This window comes from Apium graveolens, chromosome 10 (assembly GCF_009905375.1).
Source record: "Apium graveolens cultivar Ventura chromosome 10, ASM990537v1, whole genome shotgun sequence".
NCBI classification, from domain to species: Eukaryota; Viridiplantae; Streptophyta; class Magnoliopsida; order Apiales; family Apiaceae; genus Apium; species Apium graveolens.
Window position 1 is genome coordinate 45,155,403 of NC_133656.1, and position 18,056 is coordinate 45,173,458.

The 18,056-nt window shown below is 34.0% G+C and overlaps 1 protein-coding gene across 1 annotated transcript; it reads left to right on the top strand.

Moving 5' to 3' along the window:
• The first annotated feature begins 6,987 nt into the window (after window positions 1-6,987).
• On the top strand, window positions 6,988-7,932 carry LOC141690549 (uncharacterized). The gene is made up of 2 exons (XM_074495340.1): window positions 6,988-7,240; window positions 7,346-7,932. The coding sequence occupies exons 1-2, from the start codon at window positions 6,988-6,990 to the stop codon at window positions 7,930-7,932; spliced, it is 840 nt and encodes a 279-aa protein (XP_074351441.1).
• The last annotated feature ends 10,124 nt before the right edge of the window (window positions 7,933-18,056 follow it).

Here is an 18,056-nt window from a genome sequence, read left to right on the forward strand (position 1 = left end):
TTATATGGGACAAGCTATAATCCCCAGGAACACTAAAGGTGATAGAAGGGATTGCACTTTTACTTCGTAATATTTTATATGTACGTTATTAGTTAGACAAGATCCTGTTAAAGAGCTTTAAGTAATTCTCTAACTCGTACGATCCATTTTAAGATTTGACAAATTACGAAGTGTTTATATGAGACAAGTAATAATCCCCCGGAACACTAGAGATGATAGAAGGGATTACACTTTTACTTCATAATTATTTTATGAGCACGAATGAATGTTAACCAAGATCCAATTAAAGTGCAAGAAATAATTGTCTAACTCGTACTTGTGTCAAATATAACCTCCCCTTGGAGATAAAGTACTTTTCTTTTTAGATCTTCTCGTTGGAATGATTTTTTACGAAGATCAAGTACTTATTCGAATTCCGAGTTTGAATCTAAGTTCTCCCTGAGAACTTCCTTTATAAGAGAGCTTGTATTAGAGCTTAGGATGAAGTAGAGAAGTTAAGTACAAAGCTTAAATATAAAGAACTCAAATAAGAAGCTAAAACTAACCACTTTTGACAAACGGTCGGAAAAGTTCCCCGGAAAAATTCACCGGAGGTTCGGCCGGATTTTGGCTATTGGCCGAACTTGGGCAGCCCTTCGGGTGGCCGGGAAGTGGTAGTGGATGAGCTCACTTGGTGGGATAAAGCTTGGTTGGGTGAAGCTAAGCTTGGGTTTCAAGAACCTTGTATATATGTAGGTATATAGAAGAGAAAGAAGGTTTTTGAGAAGAAGTGTGTGTATAGAATTTGAAAGAGATGAAGAGAGGCACTTCTGGAAAAAATTCCAGCAAGTATTTGGATCTTTAACTTGAAGAAAAAGGGTTGGGGTGGGGGTTTATTTATAGGAGAAGTTGGGTGGAATGAATGGTGAAGATTTGAGAAGGAATGAATGGTGGATGGAGTGTATCACATGGATTGATGACATGGCAAGTAGGTTGTGTTTCTTTGCAAGTGGGAAGGAAGCACAAGCTAGTACTCATTCAAATCTCAACTGATATATATATATATATATATTAAATATATATTTTCCTTTTCTTTTAATCATTCCTTAATTACTTTAATTAAGGATTAAGCACCATTAATTATGACCACCCCAAAAATACTTAAATAAATATCATAAAAATATGATAATTACCTAAATAATATAAAATGATGTCCTGCAAGTTTTGGTCAACTTTAGTCAATGGTAGCTAGGTCAAACTTGGTCAACCGTGGGACCAACTGCCTCGATTTTTGTGCCCGGACAAAAAATCTCTGAAAGCTACGAAATTTTTACCATACTTATAAAATACCATTTAAATGATCCATACAAAATTTCAAGTCATTCTAGCATGTGGAAGTATTTTATCTAAAATTGGAACTGTTCTGTCAGCCTTTCTTCCGAGTAAAAATACCATTGGTCTTGAATTAAAGGAGATGGATCTTTTGACCAAAGTTTTGACTTGTATAAATACTTAAAATATATTTCCTAATATATGTGATATATTTGGGTAATAGGAAATGTTTTTGAGTATTTTTTGAATAATTTTCTCCGAGAAATGCTGATTTTACGAAACGGGAGAAAAATACTGTAAGTATACATAATTGAGTTGCAGAACTGAATATTAATATTCCAATCATGAATATTAATAATCTTTGAATAAAAACTCTTTTGATTATATGTAGAGATATATTTTGCAGCGAAGAGTTTAAATATTTTTGATATAGCACGAAACTTCTAAAGAATATTTCTGATATATTCTTTATTTGAGCTTGTTGCCCATATTCCTGTTGCAACACAGATCTAAGAAATATCATATCTTGATGTTTCTTCTTTGATCATATTGCCTCAGAGATATATTCCATAAAGATATAGTTTTGATAATTTGCAAGAATGGAATATCTCTTTTATCTGTTTAAAAGACATGATTTTGCTAGTTTGACTTTTTGACTTTGATTTGGATCAATTAAATTTATGTCCTAATGGAGAGGATCTACGTGTTCTTAATTTTATGTTTAATCATACATATACCAAAATAAATAATATATCGAAGATATTCTTTCAAGACAAAATTATATTCCATATCAATTAGAAGTTATCTTGTAAATGTGTACTATATCAACACAGACTTAGGGTTTACACTATATGTGTTATCATTATCGAAAAGGTTATACATTGTAACCTAGAAGCTCTTAGTGATATTTGTTCATCATTGAGAGAGAACAATAGTTTTTATTATAATAGAGTTTATTCAATATACTTTATCTTTGTTACATACTTGTGTTAAATCGATTTGATTTTATAAACATTGTATTCAACCTCCTTCTACAATGTTGTGTGACCTAACAGTTTATTTGTTCAATCTAGAGAAACACTTCTTATCTTTGTAATTTGTAATTAAAAAATTTGGAATTGTATATATGATCCATAATCCATTTAATATTATTCTTTATTTTTAGTATGTACTTTTTTTTATTGTCGGTTGAGTTATCCTTTAGATATTTGCTTTTCGAACTCTAACAAACAAATAAGGGGAGATTTTAAAGAATAATTTAACATAACATATAACCGAGGAAATATAACTCAACATGAAATAAAAACAGGAAAATAATATTAAATGTGAAGCACAAAAACCCTAAAGATGAAGACTGGATAAATTCAAAGAATCACAACATGGAATTAATGCTCTAAGTTCGTAACCAGGTCATGGAATGAAGTTCATTAATATTTTTAAGCCTTCGTGAAGAATAAAATATTAGAGGACCTCAAGTGGCAAGGAAATATATTGATTTGAAGTATTAAAGATCAAGGGTTTCAGTGATTGAAGCAATGAATGATCAATAGGTTGTATCAATTCAGAGTTGTAAAGAAATTGAGTGAATTCAATTCAGTGCCAGTCGTATGTTAATCAGACCAGTGCACTAAGTATCAACACATCAGAAAAGAATTGATTCAATCATGTAGAAGAATTGAAGTTGATACAATATAGAGTGGATCAAAAGATGGAAGAATTGAGCTGTATTTAAATAAGTCTAGAATTGTTTCAAATTACTATACAGTACACTCTTGGCACAAGAAGAAAGAAAATATTTTAATTCTGAACAACTCTCCTTGTTGACGCAAGTAAGAGATAAATATAAGGCAAGAACATTCCTTCCCCTATGACGTAAGTGGGTAAAAATAATTCTAAAAAGATCATTAGTTCCCCTTTGGCGCAAGTGGAGAAAATAACTAAGGCAAGGACTTTATCTCCCCTCTTGGCGAAAGTATAGAGGATTTACCATGAACATGAACTATCTCTATCTTGGAGCAACAAAGAGATGTCTGCTCATAGCACAAGTAGAAACAGTTTCTAAAGAAATGAATATCTTTCTGGTGGTGCAAGTAAAAGCAGTATCTCTAGGCGCAAGTGAACTTTAAGTTCTCCATTCTTGGCACAACTAGCTGTCTTGGAATTTCATTGACATCTCATAAGCAATTCAATTAACACTTGACTAAGAATTAACCATGTATGAAAAGAGGAATTGAAGTCTACACATATAAAAGCAGAATGGATTCAATTCATTTAGTTATCTTTCTCAGCAACCAACTATATCTTACGAAGCTCTACTAAAGGCCATATTTATTAAGCTTGTAAACGTACCATTATACTGTTAAATTTATTGTAGCTAATCATTTATTGATTAGAATGTAGCAACCTTAAGGTTTATATTAATTATAATACCCCATATTGTATTTGATGCATTAATTAGTAGATATATTATTAGTAAAGTTTAGAATTTTAAGTTATGGATATTATTTTACTTAAATAATTGTTTATCTAAAATTTGAATTTATAAGATATCTGTTAGTTTTTAAAATTTGAAAGTTTATATGTAACACTTAGTCAACCCATATTTACATGATAAGAGATGGATAAGAAGTTATTTTACCTGGACGTGGAGAAAATATGGAGAAACTAGTGGGCATTAGTTACAAGTCATTGAGTCACTTGTTATATAAATAGATTTGCACTCTAGTGTCATGTACACAACTTATGTCATATAACTCCACAAATAAAAATGATATATATTAGCTGTAGAACAACATACACTTATACATAGCTTAAGGCGGATACCAACAGGTTGTGGTCTAGCATAGCAGGATAATCTATTATCTTGTATGGGGGAGGTTAATCGGTCACTTTGTCTCGGGGATTCTTATCAACAGTATTGGGTTTGGCATCTTAGCTAAATGTTATTCAATATACAGTCCATATATTTAGTACTGACTATATAAAAAGATGTGCAACTACTCTTTATTTTTATTTATATTTAGACATGCATGTATAAATAGTTAACTTTTCATATTTAATATTATATTAGTTTTAGCATGTACCATGAGATTAGTTAGTTGTTATCATCCTAATGTTTATAGTTTATGTGTAGTTTTAGTGCATTTTAGGTTATCATGTACATAATATAATTATGGTGAGAAGGTGTATTGATCACATTTGTTGCTAATAAACTGATAACATGACCTATTTTTATAAATTTGGCCAATAGTTCCTTATTCAGATTAACTGGTATATTTGATTTGATGGATGGATATATTGTTACTAAGTTATCATTTATATACGTGTAACATATATTTTGAATTTAAAAATAAAAATTAATTTTTAAGTTTCTATTTAAATGTATATAGTAAGTCATAATTTAACTATTTGAATCAATACTTATGATTTCATCAAATTTGTAACATTATGAATATGAACTTCTTTTTATAAATTATTTATTCATATTAAGTACGTGGGTTTTTAATAGTATAAATTTTGGTAAATTCATGATATCATGGTTAAATGAATCTCATTCTAGTATATGATTAGTTTTAATTTTATTTTATCTCTTAAGTTATAAGGAATTTTATTTTTCCTTAAAAGGTAATAAGTGCATTTTAGTGTTATGTTAAAATTCTTATACTTTATTGTCACTGTTACAAAATTTAAACATATGAAATTGTTTTTATAAACTATTTTGGATTTTAAAATTTATAGTTATTACTTTAGTTCTGACTACTTGGCAAATAACTTTGTAACCTATTTGTTTGGGCCCTTAAACTTATCTGTGTGGGTAAATCATAGATGATACACATGGAGTTTTTGCAGTCATTGGTGCTCTCAGCACTAACTCATGTCGGTGTTGTGAGTATACGAGCATGTCTCCAAGGTATGAAGCATAATTAAGATCATGATCATTTTGTTTGTTTGGGGAAATATTTTATACATTTCATTTTATCCTTCTTGTGGATAACCGGAGAAGGAACTGTTTGCACTGTGCTTTGATTGGTGTTTACTAGCGAGCAGAGGGTTTTTTTTATCATTGGTAACCCGCAGCCGCTACCCTTTGGGTTTGCACTAGGTAAATCATATGGGCTCACGCAATAGCCTACAAATCACGTGAACCAAGGTAAATGGCATTTAAGTGACAGGCTCTGACTCAGGAGGCATAATCATAAATTCTCCTCCTGTGGGATCGAGCAGAGGTTTTATAAGATACCCTTATTAGTACCCACCTTACTTGTTCTCAGCCATTTATTTGATTTGTCTGATTAGTTTGTTTCATTGACTATAAATATCTACTGTAATATTACCCCTCTTCTTGGCTAATTATTTATATGGAAGGTACCCATTTATTTTACATTTTAATGATATATTCATTCTGGGCATTTGGCTCACCCGTATTTATTTCTTTCCATAGGTAGTCAGGAGTAAAGCGAGTGTGTGATGAGTGCTGCCCAGATTTTAGCTTGTTTATCTAGTTGAAAATAAAGTCAAGGACATGTTTTATTCCATATTATTTTGGATCTTGTTAGAGAACTTTATTTTGAAGATTTTGAACTTTTATTAGTTTAATAAATTATGTTTAGCTTGTTTTTCTTTCATTATTAAATAGGGCTTAGCTTGTGTAGCTTTTACTTGTTTAAGCGAGGTGTTACAACGTTGGTATCAGAGTTTATGTTATAGTTTATGTATACTGTCCTTTAGGATTTGACCTGTGAGTTTTGGGTTGACTTTATATGGGTAGATTTAAGATTTTGGATATGATTTTATGATATATGTGTTTGTGCACTCATAAAATTTTATGCATGATGGCAAGAGGTAGAACTATTAGAAATACTGAGGGAATGATAATTAGCAGATTGTTATGGATATGAGTACTCTTATGGAGATGTTGCGGGAGGTTTAACGTGGACAGAATCCCACTGCTAACAGGAAAATCGAGATGGTCAGACTATGTATGATCGTTTTATGAAGCAAAGACCCTGTTTTTTAAATGAGGCCAAGACTCCCATGGATGCTGAAGCTTGGATAGATCACATGGAGAAAATTTTCAGGGTCTTGGATTGTTCAGAGGTGGAAAAGGCTTGATTTACTACTTATCATCTGGAGGGGGATGCTAATACCTGGTGGAAGTCTGTGGTGGCCTCGCATGCACCTAGCTATGAAGACACTCTTACTTGGCAGGTATTCAAAACTCAGTTTGACCTGAGGTACTTTCCAGCCTGCATACGTGAGGAATATGTAAGAGAGTATCAGAATATTACTCAGAAAGATGATGAGTCGGTGGCAGACTTTCAAGTCAGATTTCAGAGGTTAGCTGGTTTTGCGAGATCCGTGGCTGGGTCCGAAGCGGATAAAATCATGAAATTTAAGTGTGCATTGAAAAATTCCATCCACAATCATATCATCTCTAACCGCTACACATCCATGAATACCTTGGTTGACAGTGCCAGAGATCAAGAGCTTCATCATGCTAACTTTCTCAAGAAACGAGACATGCAAAATCAGAAGAGAAAAAGGGAAGAGGACTTTTCCGAGCGTCGGCATGGAATTCGGAAAAATGGCGGTTCTTCAGGTGGATTCAATCCAAACGATTAGTGGTATAATACTCGTATTTTTCAGCAAAAGAATGGAGATCAAGGAAATAAGCAAATGAGGTCTTTCAACCAAGCTGGAAATAAGAAAGCATCTAAGTGTGATCATTATGGAAAGATGCATGGAGGAAGCACTTGCTATGGGGCTACTAGAGCATGCTGCAATTGTGGAAAGAAAGGTCACACTATTCGAGACTGTCAGATGCCACCAAAGAAGCCTTGGGATCGTAAGGATCAGGGAGAGAAAAATAACCGAAAGACTTCCGGTCGTGTATTTACTATCACTGCGAAAGATGCTGCAAATACTTCAGGTCCCATTTCAGAATCACTTTATGTCGGTAATGGAAATGCTATAGTCTTATTTGATACTGGAGCTACACATTAATTTATCTCTACATCTAATGCTAAACAATTAGACATTGCATCTACTACACTTTTATCGTATTTTTCTGTTGACACTCCTATAGGTGTAACTATGTTTATGAATACTCATTATCTTGATTGTGTGGTTAGAGTAGATGATAGAGAACTACTTTTAGATCTCTTACCTATTCCGATGAGGGACTTTGATATCATACTGGGAATGGATTGGCTAGAGCGACACAAAACTACGATGGATTATCTAGGAAAAAGAATAATTTTTGGCGACCCTAATTTTCTCGAATTCGAGTTTCAGGGTTTGAAGCCTAGTGGTTGTGGAAAATTCATTTCGGCCATCAAGGCTAAGAAGATGATTGCTCATGGATGTGAAGCATTTTTGGCTCATGTGATTGATACCTCCAAGGTGCAGCCAGAGTTAAAAGATGTTCTTGTTGTTCGTGAGTTTTCAGATGTATTTCCCGAGGATTTAGAGGGTCTTTTGCCTGAAAGAGAGGTAGAATTTTCGATCGATTTGTTAACGGATGTGCAACCTATTTCTAAGGCACCTTATAGAATGGCTCTGTTAGAGCTACAAGAGCTGAAAGAACAGCTGGAGGAGTTACTTGATAAGGGTTTCACTTAGCCCAGTGTTTCGCCTTGGGGAGCACCAGTTCTATTTGTGAAGAAGAAGGATGGTTCGATGAGACTCTGTATTGATTATTGAGAGTTGAACCGAATCACGATGAAAAATAGATATCCATTACCGAGGATTGATAACTTATTTGATCAGCTTCAAGGGGCAAAATATTTTTTGAAGATAGATCTACGGTTAGGTTATCATCAACTAAGAGTGAAGGCAAGTGATATTCTGAAGATAGCATTCAGGACTCGTTACAGACACTATGTGTTTCTTGTTATGTGTTTTAGATTGACAAATGCACTCGTAGTTTTCATGGACCTAATGGATAGGGTATTCAAAGATTTTCTGGACAAGTTTGTGATTGTGTTTATTGATGATATATTGTTGTATTCAAAGTCAAGGGAGGAACATGAGGCGTATCTTCGAGTTGGGTTGGAAACACTACGGAATAACAAGTTGTATGTAAACTACTAGAAGTGTGAATTTTGGCTTGATCAAGTTGCATTTTTGGGATAAATTATATCAGCAGATGGGAATCAAGGTGGATCCATCCAAGATTGAGGCTATTACCAATTGGCCAAGACCTAGCACTACGACAGAAGTGAGGGGTTTCTTGGGACTTGTGGACTACTATCACCGATTTGTAGAAGGCTTTTCGACAATTGCGAAGCCCTTGACACAGTTGACTCAAAAAAGCAATAAGTTCATATGGACCGACGAGTGTGAGATTAGTTTTCAAGAATTGAAGAAGTGACTTGTGACATCACCAGTATTGACACTACCATCAGGATTGGGAGGCTATGTGATTTATAGCGATGCTTCGAAGAAGGGACTTGGATGTGAATTGATTTGATATGGAAATATAATTGCCTATGCTTCAAGACAATTAAAGCCTCACGAGGTGAATTATGCAACACATGACTTAGGGTTTGCAGCCCTCATTTTTGCATTGAAGATATGGCGACACTATTTGTATGGTGATAATTGTGAGATCTTTACTGACCATAGGAGTTTCAAGTACATATTCACGTAGTAGGAGCTTAATATGAGGAAAAGACGATGGATTGAATTATTGAAATACTATGATGTGAGCATTCAATATCATCCGGGCAAGGCTAATAAGGTTGTAGATGCTTTAAGCAGGAAGGATTTTAGAAATTTGGTCACGTTGGTGACGCAACAACAACCTCTTCAATTTGAGATTGAGAAATTTGGTTTGGAGTTTTATCATCAAAATACCGTTGGTCTGGTATCAAGTTTGCATGCCGAGCTTAGTCTTATCACAAGGATTAAGGCAACTCAAGATGGAGATGGAGAATTGTGATCTCTTGTCCAGAATATTGATCCTGAAAAGCAACCAGGATTTCATTTTGATGATCATGGCATTCTATGGATGTATAATCATCTACGTGTGCCTTCTAACAAGGAACTCAGGGAGGAATTGATGGAAGAGGCTCATAGATCACCATTTTCTATTCATCCAGGTGAGATAAAGATGTATCAAGATTTAAAGGAACACTTTTGGTGGAGTGGCATAAAATGAGATATTGCCAATTTTGTTTCGAAGTGTTTAACTTGTCAACAGGTGAAGATTGAGCACCAGAGACCAATTGGCTTATTACAACCATTAGAGTTACCTACTTGGAAGTGGGAAAATATTTGCATGGATTTTGTCATAGTGCCTAAGACTTTTAAAAAACATGATGCAATATGGGTGATTGTAGAGAGACTCTCTAAGTCTGCTCACTTTTTGGCAATCCGTGAGAACATGAACTTGGAGAGCTTAGCGCTATTATATAGGAATGAGATTGTTAGACTACACGGGATTCCAGTTTCGATCGTGTCCGACAGAGATCCCGGATTCACTTCAAGGTTTTGGAAAGGATTTCAAAAGGCATGGGGTACCAAGTTGAACTATATCACAGATTTTCATCCACAGTCAGATGGGCAGTCAGAGAGGACAATTCAGACCTTGGAGGGCATGTTACGAGCATGTACATTAAAGTGGTATGGAAATTGGGATGACTATTTTCCCTTGGTTCAATTTGCTTATAATAATAGTTGGCAGAGCAGCATTGACACAACTCCTTTTGAGGCACTCTATGGGCGCAATTGCAGAACACCTATTTGTTGGAATGAAGTAGGAGAGAAGCTTTTAGTGGGTCCCGATCTAGTGCAAGTCACTACAGATATGGTAGAATTTGCTCGAGAAAGACTTGAACAAGCTCGATTTAGATAGAAGAGTTATGCTGATAAGGGTAGGCGAGAATATGAATTTAAAGCAGGAGACAAGGTCTTCCTTAAGGTATCTCCTCAGAGAGGCATCCAGCGATTTGGTCAAAAGGGTAAGCTAAGTCCGAGGTATATAGAACCTTTTGAGATTCTTGAGAGGGTTGGAGCAGTGGCATATTGAGTTGCTTTACCGCCACAATTGTCCCGGGTGCACAATATGTTTCATGTATCTGTTTTGAGGAAGTATGTATATCATCCTAATCATGTAGTTCAGTATCCGTTAGACACATTTTGTGAAGATTTATCTTGTGAAGAAGAAGCTGTAGCTATTTTGGCAAGGGAGGAGAGAGTATTGCGCAAGAACACAATCACTTTTGTTAAAGTTTTGTGGAAAAATCATGATGTTCGAGAAGCTACTTGGGAAACAGAGGATTCAGTTCGTGCAAGATATCCATACCTCTTCGAATCAGGCACATCACTAGAATTTCGAGGACGAAATTATTTTAAGGGGGGGAATATAATACCCCTTATTTTATTTGGTGCATTATTTGGTGAATTAATTAGTAGATATACTATTAGTAAAGTTTAGAATTTTAAGTTATGGATATTATTTTAATTAGATAATTGTGTATCTAAAATTTGAATTTATAAGATATCTACTAGTTTTTAAAATTTGAAAGTTTATATGTAACACATAGTCAACCATTGTTTACATGATAAGAGATGGATAAGAAGTTATTTTATCTGGACGTGGAGAAAAGGATAAACTAGTGGGCATTAGTTACAAGTCATTGAGTCACTTGTTATGCAAATAGATTTGCACTCTTGTGTCATGTACACAATTTATGTCATATTACTCCAAAAATAAAAATGATATATATTAGCTGTAGAACAAAATACACTTATACATAGCCTACGGCGGGTTGAAAATCAAGAGTGGATATCAAGAGGTTGTGGTCTAGCATAGCAGGGTAATCTATCATCTTGTCTGGGGGAGGTTAATCAGTCACTTTGTTTGGGGATTCTTATCAAAGGTGTTGCATTTTTCATCTTAGCTTCATGTTATTCAATATCCAGTCCATACATTTAGTCCGACTATATAAAAAGGTGTGCAACTACTCTTTATTTTTATTTATATTTAGACATGCATGTATAAATAGTTAACTTTTCATATTTATTATTATATTAGTTTTAGCATGTACCATACGATTAGTTAGTTGTTATCCTCCTCATGTTTATAGTTTATGTGTAGTTTTAGTGCATTTTAATTTATCATGTACATAATATAATTATGGTGAGAAGGTGTATTGATCACATGTGTTGCTAATAAACTAATAACAAGATTTATTTTTATAAATTTGGCTATTAGTTCATTATTCAGATTAACTGGTATATTTGATTTGATGGATTTGTATATTGTTACTAAGTTATCATTTGTCTACGTCTAACATAGATTTTGAATGTAAAAATAAAAATTAATTTTTAAGTTTCTATTTTAATTGTATAAAGTAAGTCATAATTTAACTATTTGAATCAATACTTATGATTTCGTCAAATTTGTAACAATATGAATATGAACTTCTTTTTATAAATTATTTATTCATATTAAGTAGGTGGATTTTAATAGTATAATTTTTGGTAAATTCATGATATCATGGTTAAGTGAGTCTCATTCTAGTGTATGATTAGTTTTAATTTTATTTTATCTCTTAAGTTATAAGGAATTTTATTTTTCCTTAAAAGGGGAATAAGTGCATTTTAGTATTATGTTAAAATTCATATACTTTATTGTCACTGTTACAAAATTTACAAACATATGAAATTGTTTTTATAAACTATTTTGTCTTTTATAATTTATAGTTATTACTTTACATGTATAATTAAGTATTATTAATATGTAGTCACCGTCACAACAGTGAGCACGAAGATAATTAGATTTTTATCTTATTAAGCATTTAGAAAGATAATAAGCATCTATCTGTAAAATATTTTTTTTTATATTATAGATTGATTTGGTGGTTGAATTGGAGTTGGGTCAGCATTATTGAATATTTTAGATTCATTTCAGGTACGGATATCTGTTCCCTTTCTTTTTTTTAAATCCTACACATCTTCCATTATACTCCTCAATTATATTTCTATAAATTGTGACTTTTTGCTACACCTTGTATACCCCTCTGTCATATATATTCCTTGAGATTATAGTTGACTCTTTGTCTATTTATTGGATCCATCTCAATCTGACTACTTGGCAAACAACTTTGTAACCTATTTGTTTGGGCTCTTAAACTTATCTGTGTGGGTAAATCACAGACGAGACACTTGGAGTTTTTACAGTCTTTGGTGGTCCTGGCACTAACTCCTATCATTGCTGTGAGTATACAAGCATGTCTCTGGGGTATGAGGCATGATTAAGATCATGATCATTTGGTTTGTTTGGGGAAATATTTTATACATTTCATTTTATACTTCTTGTGGATAACCGGAGAAGGAACTGTTTGCACTGTGCTTTGTTTGGTTTTTACTAGAGAACAAATGTTTTATAAGATGCCCTTATTAGTACCCACTTTACTTGTTCACATCCATTTATTTGATTTTTCTGATTAGTTTGTTTGTTGACTATAAATATCTACTGTCATATTACCGCTCTTCTTGGCTAATTATTTATATGAAAGGTACCCATTTGTTTTTCATTTTAATGATATATTCGTACTGGGCCTTTGGCTTACCCATATTTATTTCTTTCCACAGGTATTAAGGGGAAAGAGGGTGTGTGATGTGTGCTACCCATATTTTAGCTTGTTTATCTAGTTCTAAATAAAGTCAATGACATGTTTTATTCCATATTATTTTGGATCTTGTTAAAGAACTTTATTTTGAAGATTTTGAACTTTTATTAGTTTAATAAATTATGTTTAGCTTATTTTTCTTTCATTAATAAATAGGGCTTAGCTTGTGTAGCCTTTACTTGTTTAAGCGAGATGTTACATTAATAAAATAATATATTCCTCAAATTATTTTGGGTCTATTTTGATTCTGTACATTTATCGAAGAACTTGAAACAAAACGAAAAAGATTGTAGGTGTCGTATTCAACCACCCCCCCGGACGATACTTTGGGACTAACAATAACATTGTGTGATGATCATCGGGTCTTCATGCGGGAATTTCAACCCTTCCGAATTAGAATCATCAAATCTAGTGGCAAGTTCCACCGTCGCTCCTTATAGTGTATTACCTTTCGGCCATAAGCTTTCATTGAGCTTCCTGAAGTCCCATCGGTCGTTAGTCTTCTAATGATCATATTTATAACCGGCCCTCGGGGCTGCATGTTTTTCCGGATTTTCTTGATCCCCTCTCTTATTCTTCATAATATTTCATTCTATTATTTCTCTCACCATCTTGGTGAACTTGTTCAGTATCCCTCCCCGGATTGGTAACTCAATTTTATTCCTTAGCTGACGATAATTGTCGATATTATTTTCTTGAAATCTTGGATATAAATTCTTGTTCCTCTATTCTGGGTTGGTTTGCAGTGGCTTCGACCATCGACCATCTTCATCATTCTCGATTTTTATCAAGATTCGGCTTCATGCGTACTTGGTGAACTTTGGTTCTCGATTGTTCTTTCTTGGGGGAGTGTTCGAGTCTCTGTCGGAGATATCTATCCTTAACATCAAACTCTTGATTCTCCTTTTTCTTCTAGTTGTCACCTTCACCGCCTCCTATTGGAGGCTGAATTCTCCTTCATGTTTTTTATTTTTATGTTTACATACTCGCCTTCTCATTCTTGCAACTTATGTATGCTTTTCAGATTGGTTTTGGCCAATGACAACTTAAAGTTGACATCCTAGGCTCCTTCTCGGGCGATCCTTGACATTTTATCATTCAAGTACGTGGTGATCAGGGCTTTTCTTTGAATCGGTCCAGGTCGCGCAAGGATTTTTTATATCCTCGTTTATATTCCTGCGCGATGCATAATAGCCCATGCACTCTCACACCACTGTCAAGTCATGCCCCGGGATTTAAGAAAATGCCATATAATTTATAAATCATGCATCGGCTGTTGTAATAGAGAGTTTGTGAACTTCCTTGCGTGTTTAGCCGGATTACTACCTCCGTCATACGCTCAAATGGGGGTACCTTCACCTTTCTTGAAATATAGATATTAATAATTTCTCACGTGGAGAGATACGTTCGATCATTTAGACCTTCAAGGGCCATCAAATATTTGGATTAACCCTTGGAATTTCCGTCTTCCTTCTTAATGGAAGGCTGTTTGGACCAACTATATCGTAGAATCGACCCTCGGGGCTTCAGGCCTTCCAATTTTTGCAAGTAGTTGAGTTTGTTATTCTCTTTTTAGGTTTCTTTTCCTCCATTAAATCACGAGTTTGATGAGCCGAAAATTCTCTCTTGATCATCCTAAGATTTCAGTCTTTGAGGCCCTCGAGGCTTGGGACATCCTCTTTTGGTCGTCACTTCCTGAGCGTTACCTTCTTGAAGTGTCATCCTTATCACTTTAGATTTCATCATCCTTCGTATATAGACTAGAATAATCATAAAGTTCGTCATTTATGGGTTTCAACCTGTTAGATGAAATTGATGACATTTAACTATCAAAGTTTGCCATCAACACTAGATATCAAAGTGTGACAAAGATGACGTCATCAGCATTTGACATCAGTATTTGCTGATCAGTACTTGTCATCAGTATTTGTCAAGCTGTAAGTCAGGAGATATCACAAGAGGATAATATTTGCATAGATATGTCGGTGTAGGACTTTACTTATTATAGCAATTAATAGTTGGATATATATTAGGATTCATTATTCACTGGTAACATATTTTCTAGATTGATTGTGTAACTGTGCAGTATATAAGCACATATTAGGTTAACACTATATGTGTCTTCGAGCATTGATCTATCATATAGATAACCTAGCAGCTCTCAAGGATATTTGTTCAACCTTTAAGAGAGTATTATAATTAGTTTTTATTCGTAATATAAAAACTGTTCATTCTGTTAAGTTCTTTAATTTGATTTGATTGTTTAACTGTATGCACCCCCTCTGCAGTTGATTTAAGGCCTAACAATTGGTATCAAAGCTTCATGTTGATGCATAAATAGTTTAAGATCCAAGAAGTAGTCGCTAATGGAAGACAAAGAAACTCAACAAAATCCCCCCACCACTACCCACAAACTAAATCAGCCACAATATGAGCAGATATGAAGCTATTAAGGTTCCAATCTTGAAGATTCATGAAAATCCAATCTGGAAAGTCAAGATGGCCATGTGTCTAGAAGCAACAGATCTAGAATATCTAAACAGGATTTATGATGGTCCCCACATGCCCATGAAAAGGCTATTGTTGTCCCTGGTCAAGAAGAAAAGATGGTTGACAAGGATAAAAAGGACTATACTCCTGAGGATCTTTCATTAGTTATGAAGGATGCAAAAGTTAAACATCTTTTGCATAGAAATCTTGATAGTGTCATCTCCAATAGGGTGATTGGATGTAAACTGCTAAGGAAATTTGGGACACTTTGGAGGTCAAGTGTCAAGGCACTACTGCTATAAAAAAAGCATAGAAGGACAATACTCACTCTGAAGTATAAACACTTTAAATCAAAATCTGATGAGTTCTTGACTAAAATCTATGACAGGTTTCAGAAATTGATGAATGACTTGTCACTGGTTGACAAAGAATATGATCCAGAAAATTCTAACTTGAAGTTTCTTCTTCCACTCCCTGAAAAGTGGGACTCGAAAGTCACATCAATAAGGGAAAACTATGATCTATGAGATATCTCTGGATGAGATTTATGGGATGTTGAAAACTCATGAAGTGGAGATGGAATAGAGAAGCAAGAGGAAAGGTCCTAGAACAAGACAGGTTGCACTAAAGGTTGAAGAAAAACCAAGGGAGAAAGCTGGGAGAAAAGCCATTCCAAAGGAAAGGCTATAATTGCAAAGTCTGATACTGAGTCATAAAACACTTATAGTGACTCGGACATTGAAAGTGATCATGGAAATGATGAAGAACTTATACTGATGGTTGCTCTCCTAGTGAAAAGCTTCAAGAAGATGGCCTACAAAGATTTTAAGAAAGGAAAAAGATTTCCCAGGAAAGGCTCAAGTTCCTCAAACTCTGATAAGAAGAACTATAGTAGAAACTCTGATGAAAAGGATTCAAAATATGGTAAAATTGACAAGTCAAAGTTGAAGTGTTATAATTCTGATGGAGTTGGACACTTTGCAGCTGATTGTAGAAAGCGAAAAGCTGAGAAGAAACAAGCCTTGATCACAATGAAGAAGAATTGGGATGATACATCAAAATCTGATGAGGGTGTCAACTATGTTCTCTTAGCAAATGCTGATAGTGGACTTGAGACTACCGAGATAAAGGTACCTCAAACTACTTTTAATTTTGATACTGGTGATATCTGTGAAATAGGTTATTTCTTAAAACATTGCATGTTAGTTATAGGGATCAAACATTTGAAAATGCTAGGATCAGAATTGAAAACTCTAACTTAAACAAAAGAAATGAGCACCTAGAAGCTGAGTTGGTTTTCATATTAGAATTAAAAGAGAGAGAGAGATGATGCTTTGTATGTTAAAGATAAATTATTAGAAAAACATGCTTATTTTAAAAAAAATTAGCTAAAGAAAGACAAGTAATCAAGCTTTGAACTAATTCGGGAAAATCAACTCAGGATTTAATAGGAAAGTGGTTGTTGGGGATCAGGATTAGGTAATGCTAATAAATCTAATTATGATGATTTAAATGAAAAAGGAATTGAGAAGATCAAACCAATAGATACTGATAAAAAGGTAAAACTGAACAAGTCTCAGTTAAGGCCTGTTAAGTACAACTTAAGTGCTGATGTTGTTAAGTCAGTAAATGAAATAGGTTCAACTTCAGCACCTAAGTCAAGCTTAAAAATTGGTAAGTGTGAACAAGTTCACACCAAGTCAGTAAATATTGGTTTAATGACTCAGAAACAGCTTAAGCAAAAGCCGAAGGAGGTAAAAATGAAAAACAGGAAAAAATAACAAAAAAGAACAGAGATGGAAAAGTAGGTGTTAATAAGGAAAATAAATACAAACCCATTCCTAATACACCTAGAAAGGCTTTTTAAACTACAGTAGTACTAATCATCTTATTGTTGCTTGCAGAAAGAATAAATAGATAAATATTGTTCCTCGTAAATCAGAGTTTAGAAATAGAACAATTAGATATAAACTACAAAACCCATATTTTCATTGTGGTGGTGTTTGGCATTCAATTTACACATGTAAAGAGTATCACAGTTTGTATTATGACTATTGTTAACTGAAACCCTCTTTAAATAAGACAAAAGTTATTTCTGCATGTGTAAACTCTAATATTAAGAATGTTACATAAACTCTGATGTAAAATCTCCTGCTGTAAATGTTAACAAACTTAAAAAGGCCAAAGGATCCAAGCAAGGTTGGGTCCTTAAAAACACTAATTAATTATTTATCTGATTGCAGGGCATGAAGAATTCTTTAGTCTTGGACAGTGGATGTTCAGGACACATGACCGGAAATACAACCCTGCTATCAGAGTTTAAGGAGATGGTTGGCCCATATATTTTTTATGGAGATGGAAACTTAGGAAAAACTCTGGGTTATGGCAATATCAAACTTGGAAATGTCATCATTGAGAGTATGGCTCTTGCTGCAGGACTTAAGCATAATTTGATCAGTGTAAGTCAAATCTGTGACAGAGGTTACCATGTGGATTTTTATGAAGAACATTGTGAAATTTTTAACAACTCAGATGGCAATATTTTAATGACTGATTACAGACATTGTAACTTATATAAATCCAGGGTATCCACAAATATTGATGGTTCTGAAATTT

What these genes read in the sequence shown, in the direction of transcription:
- LOC141690549 (XM_074495340.1), top strand. Translation starts at nt 6,988, where the DNA reads ATGAGGTCTTTCAACCAAGCTGGAAATAAGAAAGCATCTAAGTGTGAT. An exon ending in AGATGCTGCAAATACTTCAG is followed by an intron (nt 7,241 to 7,345) that starts GTCCCATTTCAG and finishes CTAAACAATTAG; the next exon opens with ACATTGCATCTACTACACTT.